At 55.5% G+C, this 9,489-nt stretch overlaps 1 protein-coding gene across 7 annotated transcripts; it reads left to right on the top strand.

The window, feature by feature from the left end:
- Positions 1-1,181: 1,181 nt before the first annotated feature.
- Lbhd2 (LBH domain containing 2) lies at positions 1,182-6,250 on the top strand. Of its 7 annotated transcripts, XM_074067104.1 has the most exons (6): positions 1,182-1,336; positions 2,959-3,045; positions 3,940-3,993; positions 4,197-4,267; positions 4,674-4,830; positions 5,938-6,250. In XM_074067104.1, the coding sequence occupies exons 3-6, from the start codon at positions 3,975-3,977 to the stop codon at positions 6,033-6,035; spliced, it is 345 nt and encodes a 114-aa protein (XP_073923205.1). In that variant the 5' UTR covers positions 1,182-1,336; positions 2,959-3,045; positions 3,940-3,974; the 3' UTR covers positions 6,036-6,250. The 7 variants fall into 7 exon arrangements, with proteins under 7 accessions (XP_073923205.1, XP_073923204.1, XP_073923208.1 ...); XM_074067103.1 differs by lacking the exon at positions 4,197-4,267; XM_074067102.1 differs by lacking the exons at positions 1,182-1,336; positions 4,197-4,267 and adding an exon at positions 2,410-2,539.
- The last annotated feature ends 3,239 nt before the right edge of the window (positions 6,251-9,489 follow it).

Here is a 9,489-nt window from a genome sequence, read left to right as displayed (position 1 = left end):
GGATGAGTAGTGAATTATGGCTAATAATGGATGGATGGAGAGAGGATATTGTGAGATGGGCATTGAATGGTATATAGGGATAAGGGATGGTAGATGGTTAGTGGATGGATGGAATGATGGTGAATTGCAGTTCATAGAAATATGAATGGATTATGGATGTTGAATGATCAATTACTGATAATGGATGAATCGCGACTGTATGGATTGAGCCTAATGGATAGATCAGGATCTATGGCTAGGAAATAGATAATAGATTGATGACTGACAATTGTATAAATAATTATATATACATATTGAGTGGTTTGGAAAGTTGACGGATGAATAAATGGTAAATGAATGTTGGACATATGGGTGTTTTCGTGGTGTATTAGTGCTTAGTAAAATGGTGTGGATGGTGAATGGATGAATGCACAGTAGACAAAAAGTGGTTGGATCGTGTGTAGTGATAGGGGATGGAGGGTTAGTGGATGTGGCTGTTGGATGATAGCTGGTGGCTGGTAGGTAGTGAATGGATGTTGGGTGTTGATTGAATTGTAGACAGTGAATGGATGGGTGGCAGTTGGAGGGTGAAAGGTACATGGTTGGATTTTGGACAGAATGGATGTTGGGTTATTGATGGTGGATGATGGATGGTAGATGATTGATGTTACCTAGAGGTTGGATGGTGACTGGACGGTGGACAAAGATGACTAGATATGGATGGTAGACAGATGGATAAGTGGATGTTGGATTGTGGATGTCAGATGGAAATTGGATCAATAATGGATTTTAGATGGAAGTTGGGAATTATGTGGGTAGAGATTATGCACCTTGGCCTCCAGTGTCAAACTAAATGAGATTGTCTGTCTATGTCGGGCTGTTTTGCTCCTTTTTGGGAATGGGACTGATGATGAAGATGAGAGGGAGGCTGTGGGGTGATCCCCCTTCCCTTACACATCCTACTTTGGTGCTTTCTGTGTTCTTTTCAGTCCTCCCTTCTAGTGTCTCAATTGGAGGGAATCCTTTTCCTATGTATCTGGCCCCACCTAATTCTGTACCTCAAATTCTTGAACACTAATGTTGAGGATTGGGATCTCAAGTGGGTAGGGGCAGGCTCTCGGCGGGGTGGGGGGATGGGGTGGTGTCAAGGGAGATCCTTCGTGGGGGCGGGGGGCAGAAGCTGCTGGGCAGGAGGGCCGAGGGGCAGGCACTCCCCACCCGCCGAGGGCGTGAGTGTGAATGAGAGACCCGCGAGCAAGCGTGTGTGGGCGGAGAGCGCCGGGCACCGAGCTAGGCGAGACCCGCTGAGCGCAGCCCAGCCCGGCGGAGGCCCCGGCGCGAGCACCCGGCGCGGGCGGTGAGTGTGTGGGAGGCAAGGGGCGCCCCGGAAACCCCCTCCCCAGCCTGGCTCCGGCCACCTGTGCGTCCCGCGATGCGCCCTGGCGGCCAGGTGCGGGTGGGTGCGAGGAGGACCAGGGGAGTGAGGAGTTGAGTAGGAGCTGCTGGGGAGGGGGCAGGCGTGGGTTCCGCGGTCAGCCCAGGCTATAGGACGCGGGGCTCTGTCCTGGCTCTGCGCGGCAGCGGTGCCTCTGGCGGCTGTGGCCGGCCGCACCTGGCCCTCCACTCCTGGGATTCGGTGGAGGTGTGTGGGGGCGCTCGCAGCGTTCGCTTCCTCAGGCGCTGGACCCTGGTGCCAAGCAGGAGCAAGGCAGCCCTTGGACACTTGCTCTCTGCCCCGCTGCCTCTCTGCTTGCTTACAGTGACAGCTCTACCATCATTCCTCTCTCCACGCTCTGGATTCTCTCTGGTCTGTCTTCTCTATGTGTCTTTCTTGTCTCTCTGCCTCCAGCTCTGTCACCTCCTTGCCATGTCTCTGTGGCCAGTAGTTTTCCCTGCCACTTCTTGCCTCTTCCCAGAATCTGCTGGGTCTTCCAGATGTCTCTCTGGGTCTTGGTCCTGGCTGCCCTGGGCTCTAGCAGAGGTTCCCAGGACCTGGGGTGGGATACTAGATGGGCCCCAATGGAGGAACAGAGCTGGGAGCAGCGGGTCGCCAGGGAATTTCATGGGCTCTAGGGTTGGGGGCAGGCACCAGTGCATACTGCCTGGATGCCCACTGCCTGTGGATGCCCACCACAGTGTGTGCAACCCTCTCAGCCTTCCCTGGGTCTCATGGAACCTGAGCTGACCTTAGCTGGGTGTTTGTTGAAGGAAACTCATTTTCCAAAATAGCAGACCCCACCCCACCCCACCTTGCTGGGTGTCCCAGCACTCCTCCCCCACAGCCAGCATCTCTCAGGCATTCCATCCTGCTGCTCACTGCTCTCCCTTGACCCAGTCTTACAACCCAGTCCCCCCCCACCTGCTGCCTGTTCAAAATCAGGTTTCTGCCTGCTAGACCCCACCTTTGTTTTTGCCTCTGATGTAGGAATAGCCCCAAGAGTCCGCCTGACCACTGTGCAGGTGGAAAGTCCAAGACTGTGAGCAAGACTTGTGGCAGTCTTTGCTGTGGAGGCTCTGGTGGATCCCCCTGTGCCTGATCTGCATCAGTTGCCCTTCAGTGGTGGGTGCAGAGGACATGGCTCAGGGGTGTGTGTGTGTGTGTGTGTGTGTGTGTGTGTGTGTGCGCGCGCTCTTGGGAAGGGCACTTTGACCCCTGCCACTCTCAGCCTGCTATCTCAGAAACCCATTCAGGTCCCTCAGGTTCGCTGTGCCCTCCCCTTGCTGTTCCCTGCTGTTCTGGCTACATACATTCTGCTCATCCCTTACCTGGGTCTCAAGGCTGGGTTAGCCTCTTCCCCTCCTGCTGTGCCCCTCTGCAACCCTGGGCACTGGGTGGCAACTGTTGAGTGCTTGCTGTGATTTGTGGAGGGGCAGTCCAGGATGGGGTGGTGTGGGCTCAGTTGTCTAAAGGATTCCTGGAGGAGGAGGCATCCAGCACTGGCTGTAGTGGACACCCCATTTCTGTCTGTCTTCACATAGCTCAGCCTCAGCAGCAGCATGAGCACTCCCCAGCACATTGCATCGGAGCCAGGCCCTGCTGAGAGTGCCACAGGCCCAGTAGGGAAGGTAAGTGGTTGGGCCTTCAGGGTTGGGGGACAGGAGAGAAACAGCTTCAATCTCTGGGCAAGTCCCTCTCACTGCTGGCTTCAGTCTACCCTCTGAGTGAGAGAGGTGGTTGCTCTTTTATAGAAGTCTGGTGGATGAAGCAATTGAATGCAATCCATCCTGGCTTACTTTGGATCCCTCACCCCTTCTGGACCTTGGGCTTGCTCCCCAAGTACAAGAGCACACTTTGCTCTCTGTTGCATAGTTCAATGCCAGTCCTGTCCCCAGCTCCAGTTTTCAGCAGATGTGTCAATTCAGAAAAAAAAAAAAAAAAAAGGTGGGAAAACACACACACACACACGAAAAAAATCCAAGTCCTGGCACAAAGGAAGCAGACTCAATAGTCTGTTTCAAAGTTGGGCTGGAAGGAGTGGGACCGGTAAAAGGAGAGCTGCCCAGAGTTGCAGGGACCAGCCTAGAGTCTGGAGTCATAGGCATAGCCACCTGCAAGCTCTGCCAGCCTGGGATCCCCTCACCAGAGTGGGCATGCTCTGGGCAGAGCAGTATCCTTGGATGGGGGCAGGGACCAGGATGGGGAAAGAGCCCTGGACTGGCAATGCCAGCATGGGGATTGGCCCTAGGAGGATCCGGCTGCAGGACTCTCTGTCCTCTGTCCTATCTGCTGTTCTCTGAGGCCCGTCCAGTTTCATGTTCCTCAGATGGGCAATCTGGTGATACCTGTTTACGGGCTTCAGGTGGAGCCCAGGAGTGTGCATTGAAACCCACTGTCAGGCAGTTCTTGGCAGCAATTTGGAGCTGTTTAGCACAGTCCCACCTGCTGTGTGCCTGCCCCTGCTTAAGGCATGTGGTGCTACTGGGGGAGGGTAGACCAGCACAAGACAGCTATCCTTCTAGGTGAAAGTCATGGAAGGGATGAGCCCAGGTAAAAGATGGAAGGGGCCTGTCCAGGTAAGAACATGGAGGTGGGGCAGTACAGGTAAGTCAGGGCTGCTGGGGTACCGAGATGGAGGGGCACAAGTAGTACTGCAGCCTCTACCTTGGAAGGCCTTGAATGGGAGGTGGAGATGATGAGGGCACCCAGAGGGCATGTGGGTGGGCATTGAATAATGAGCTGAGAGCCAGCTCAGGTTGCCATGACAACATTTTTCCAGCTCTGGCTGTGGAGGGAGCAGGCCAAAGGCCCAGCAGGGAAGACCCCAGGAAGAGGTTGTGTGTATTCCAGGTACAGGAGGCAGCTGGGAGTGCACTCAGACCTGGGTTCACTCCTAGAGTGACCTTAGCCTTTCCAGCCCCAGGCTCTGTGACATGGGCTTCTGGGGACTGAGTCCAAGTGGGTCCTATGGTACCTCCAGGGAGAACTGTGACCCCAAGGTATGAATGCCTCCTTCCCCAGTAGTGGAGTGGGGGAGGTACTGGGACTGTCTTGGAGATGCAGTGTGTGTGTGTGTGTGTGTGTGTGTGTGTGCAAGCGCGCGCGCACGCACGCATGCACTGGTGCTCACTCCTGCCCTAGGACTTGAGGGGAAGGTCCCTGACTTTCCTAGTGGTGTGAAGAACAAGGCAGGAATGGGAGAAGGCAGAGAGCCCAGGCCTGGCATTGCCTCTACCTCTGCTCACATTCTCTGCAGGGTGCAGTGGGTGCCTGGGAGAAGGTTCCTCGGCTGGGCCAGCGGCTGCCCTCCATTGTGGTGGAGCCCAGTGAAACTGGTGCTGTGGAAAGTGGGGAGCTGCGTTGGCCCCCAGAAGGCACCCAGAGGGGAGCTCCTCAGAACCAGGCTGCTGCTGGTGAGTAAGGGGCTGCCTGTAGGGGTACTGAGAAGAGAAAGTAGCCTCTGTCACCTGGTCAGAAGCAGTGCCTCCTTCCCTGCCAACTTCTGCAAGAGATACTCAACACCTTCAACCTGCTCACACCCCAGCCATCTGTCTCCCCTGGAGCTTCCACCTGGTGATAGGCACTGCCTAGCCTTGACCCTTCCTAATCACCTTCCTTCTTCTTGCCTGAACCACTCTTGTGACCCCACGCCTGACACCTGGGAGGCACGCAGCATTTGTTGAATGAATGACTGCACATTCTGGGCCCTCATCCAGCCCTTCCTCCCTTTCCTTCCCTTTCTCACCAATTCAAGACTTTTGGAACAGTCCACATTGCCCACTAGGACCTGGAGGGGTAGGGATACAGGAACACATGTGGGGCCATAGGTGGCTCCTGTCATGGTAGCTGGTGTGCTGTTGAAAGGCTGGAGCTTCTGGAGGACTGTGGAGAAGGTGGGGTCACCAGAGTCAGTGAGCTGGGCAGTGGGAACCTCTGGAGAGGACTCTGAGGCCACTGAAGGTTCTGGAGGGGTATGGGAACTGAACTTTGCCCTGTGATGTTTTATGGCCTAACACCTCCTGAGGCGAGGGAATGAATTTGGTAGGGTGCTCAAGCACCTTACCTACTCCACTTGTCCTCAGACCTCAGTCCCTGGGCAGCAGCCCTATGGTCAGTCCCCCCTGGAGCTTGGGCCCAGGAGAGATTCATGCCCATAGCACTCATTTCTGCCCAAAGCCCCCTCACCCTCTGTCAGTTTCTGCCCTGCACCAAGAACAGCATCAAGAACTTCCCCTTAAGCAACCACTGGGCCTTGGGCCTTGGGGAGGTCTTGGGTCTGCCCTGCACCACCTTTCACTCTGCCACCCTTTTCTTTGCTGCAGGGAGAAGGATGTTCCTACTCCCAGAGCCAGGCCTCATCCTCTACCCTTCCTAGCATACCCATCATCCTCTCTCTTTTTTCATCATTCTAGAAAAGTGGCCTGTCCCTGCCTAGGTGCCTACCAAAGGCTTACCTCAGACCCCATGATCTCCCCAGGCTGCAGCCCATAACCAACATGGAGGTCTTTTTATTTTTGCAGCCCCCTCCCAAAGCCTACCAGGAGAACCACGGAAAGCAGCCGATGATGCTGGCAGTGAGTGTACCAGCTCCAGGCACCGGCCACCCCCAGCTCAGTGACAGATAAGGACCTGGTGAGGCTCTGCTTTCTGACTGCTGAGAGGGCATCAGCTGCATGGTGGCCAGGCTGATCTACCAAGAGGGCTGGACACGAGCCAGCAGAGCTTCCCATCTTGCCTGGTCTGGCCAGGACTTCAGCCCCTGTGCTTTTCCTCGTGGCCCCTCCTTGTTCAGTGGTTTGAAGCAGAAATAAAGGTACTTCCTGGTGGCCAGTGGGCATACTTGGTACGGACTCAAAGGGCTGAGGACAATTTAGGTTCTATCAGTAGCCTTCTGGACTCTCCTTGGGGCCAAGGGTGACCAGAACAGAGTCAGGTGAACATGGGTACTTGGCACGTGGGCTGGGGGTGGGGAGTGGCAGGTTGGGCAGGGCCAGAGGCTCTGAGTGGAGCTTTGCAGGGACTGTGGCCTGTACTCTGCTGCCTGTGCCCAGAGACTCTCTCTCTACTCTGCCCCCAGCATAGGTTACCCAAGGCAGAACTAGCTTCTTCTAGGTGGTCTCTTCATCCTTACTGGGAACAAACTTGGGGTCAGGGCTGTACCCTGAGGGTGAGTTTTTCCTGACACCTCCTTTTACCTGAGTGCAATAGGGCCCAGGGATGGTACCTTGGGTGAGGGATCCTGTTTCTTGCAAGAATTCTCATTTTACAGATGAGGAAACTAAAGTGTATATCGAGGTGCCCAAGGCTAGGCTTGGCTGGGGCTATGCAAGGATCCCTCAGGCTAGGAAGCCACCAAGCTGGCCTCAGAACCCACATGGGAGATTCAGTGAGCAAGCACTTCTACTTGCCCCAAGGGAGTCCCTTCCCAGGGGTCCATCCACAGGAAGTTCCATTCACAGGGTCTCTTGGCTGTGTCCCACAACATGAGGGCAGGCAGAGCTAGCTTGTGGGGGCAAAAAGCTGACCACAGCCAAGGGCCCACTCCCCAGGTGTGCAGCGCTCTTGCACCCTCCCAGCCTGGTCCCCTGCCCTGGGCCAGCCTGAGCCATGGCTGAGGAAGCTCAGGACCCAGCAGGAGGTGGTGTTCCTAAATGTGAGTTCATAAAGCACTAAGCCCAGGCTAAGTACTGCCTGAGTTGGATGGAAGGTAGAGACACAGGCCCCTTGTTCCTCCTGGCTGCCTAGCTAACCTCCAGGATGAATAAGGCCTTCTAACAATAGCCCACCCCCAAATGCAGGGAGGTGGAAGAGGAGGTGTCCTAATTTCGCCCAGGAGTCTATTAATTGTAAACCTGTGGGTCGTGCTAGGTCCAGGGTCCAAAATGTCTCCGTGATCCCTCCCCAGGTCTACAGTTTAGGAGAGGTGTTGGGTGCTTCCTGTCCTCACTCAGCCCTTTCTATGGGTCCTGGAGCTAGGAGAAGCCAGGGAGTGAGATGCTCTGAATGGCGGGGCGGGTAGGAGGGGGGGGTATAGGGACAGGAATCAGGCAGACATTTCCCAGGAAGTGCTGCGACACGAGGGATATGGGGTGAAGGAGCCTGGCAAGCAAATATGGAGGCCAAATTTACTGAGATTGACTCCTCACCACACCCTTCCGAGTCAGGGATTATTATGCCCTTTTAAATACGACTTGACCAAGGTCCCACAGCGGACCCACAGAACCATAGAACCCAAGCCCAAGTGGTCCCCACTCCACCTCCAGAGCTCACCATGGACCAAGGCAGCTGTGGAGTGGATATGACCCATTCCAGAGACCCTAGGGCCCCGCCTTGCGTGTAAACTGGGGGGGGGGGTGTGACAGCCCATGGTTCACGGAGCGGGGGCCCAGCCCACCCACGCACTGCCACCCGCCAAGTAGGGCGGCAGCTAGAAAACACCCAGACAAGGCCAGATATGACGCCCCGCCCACCAACAGCCCCGCCCCCGGAGGCCCCGCCCCCAACATGCGGGCCGCCTATGATCGTCCTGCAGCTCCCCCTGGTGTCCGCTAGGGTCACTGTGGAAGGAGCGGAGGCCCTGGCCAGGTGCGCATCAGAGGTGGGTCACCCATCTGGGCTCTGCAAATTCCTCTTGGAGAGATTGCTGCTTGGTGTAGGGTCTGGCTCCCTGCCACGCCCCACAGCTGGTTTAGGGGCAGAGGATGGACGACCTCCTGGTCTCAGACTGGGCTCCAGCCTGGACCCCACAGCACTAGAGGTGGAATTTGCTGCCTCTAGCATCTGCATTCCAGGTGTGGACTGCCTGGCTTCCCAAGAACTCCTCCGGGCAAGCAGCTGGTGGTGAGGTCCTTCTCCACGCCCTTCCTTGCCTGGGCCAGGTCCTCATCTGAAGTGAACCCATCGAATCCCCAAAATAATCTCATTTTATGAAGGAGTAAACCCCATTTTCTCAGGCTCACAAACGAAAGTTTCTCTCCTGAGGTGGCAGGGAGCTGACTGCACTCTACTGGAGGTCCCAGATGTGCCTCTCCACCTCAATTGCCCCCTGCTCTGCATTCTTCTGACCCTGGCCAGCCCAGTCCTGTGACCCAGGCTCCTTGGAGACAAGGCTGGGACTTTTCCACAACTGAGAAACTTAGGGAAATAACATGGCAGTAGAATAAAACAAACATCACAGCCTAGTGCTGAAAAGTGGCACGGACTTGGGTGGGCTGCAGTGCTGCTGGGCTTTTGGGGGAGGTCCTGGAGCAGACCCCTGATACCAGAATGGAAGTGACCTGTACCTGGAGATCCCAGGTCCTTGATGTGTCCTGGACACAATCCTGGTCCCTCTCTGGCCAGCTATGTGGCTATGAGTAAATGAGGTCATAATCCAATATAAAAAGGAAATTGAACCCAGACACACACAGAGGCAAGATTGCCCAAAGACACAGGGAGAGGGTGGCCACCTATAGACGGAGGAGAGAGACCTCAGAAGAAACCAGCCCTACCCACACCTTGAGCTCAGCCTTCCAGCCTCCTGAATTGACAGAATAAATGTCTGCTGTTTGAACTACTCTGTCTGTGGTGCTGTGTCATGGCGGCAGTTTCTCTGGAGCATCCAACTGGCTCCAACCAGAGTGGGACAGGCCTGAGTCTGTCCTTGGATTTCCCCTGAGTTTCTTTCCTAGGACAGTTGTAGTGGAATCCCCCTGTGAAGGAGTGGGGGTTGTCTCCTCTGGACCATCGCCATGACCCTCTCCACAAAATAACTCCAGTCTGATTCGTGGTGGTGGCAGTGACCCATGCTTCCAATTCATCAGACTCAGGACCATCTCCACACCTTTGTTGTAACACTGCCCCTCCACCCACAGGGTGACCTTCACTCCTGAGAGTGACCTTGTCTGTTCCTTAGCGCTCTCTCCTGCTTCCAGCTTCCCAGGTCCTCAGGAGCACTATATGATTTAAGGCTATTCCCTGGGAGCTCACCCCACAAGGCCTGCATGCCTGCAGTCTGGCTCTCAGCACTGTTGGGGATGAAACTGATGGACAGACCCGGTGCTGGATCCCTTCACTGGAGGGAGAAGCACTAC

The sequence above is a fragment of the Castor canadensis genome, chromosome 3 (genome assembly GCF_047511655.1).
Source record: "Castor canadensis chromosome 3, mCasCan1.hap1v2, whole genome shotgun sequence".
In the NCBI taxonomy this organism is placed as follows: Eukaryota; Metazoa; Chordata; class Mammalia; order Rodentia; family Castoridae; genus Castor; species Castor canadensis.
Note: the sequence above shows the minus strand (reverse complement) of the source record. Positions and strands in the feature narration are given on the sequence as shown.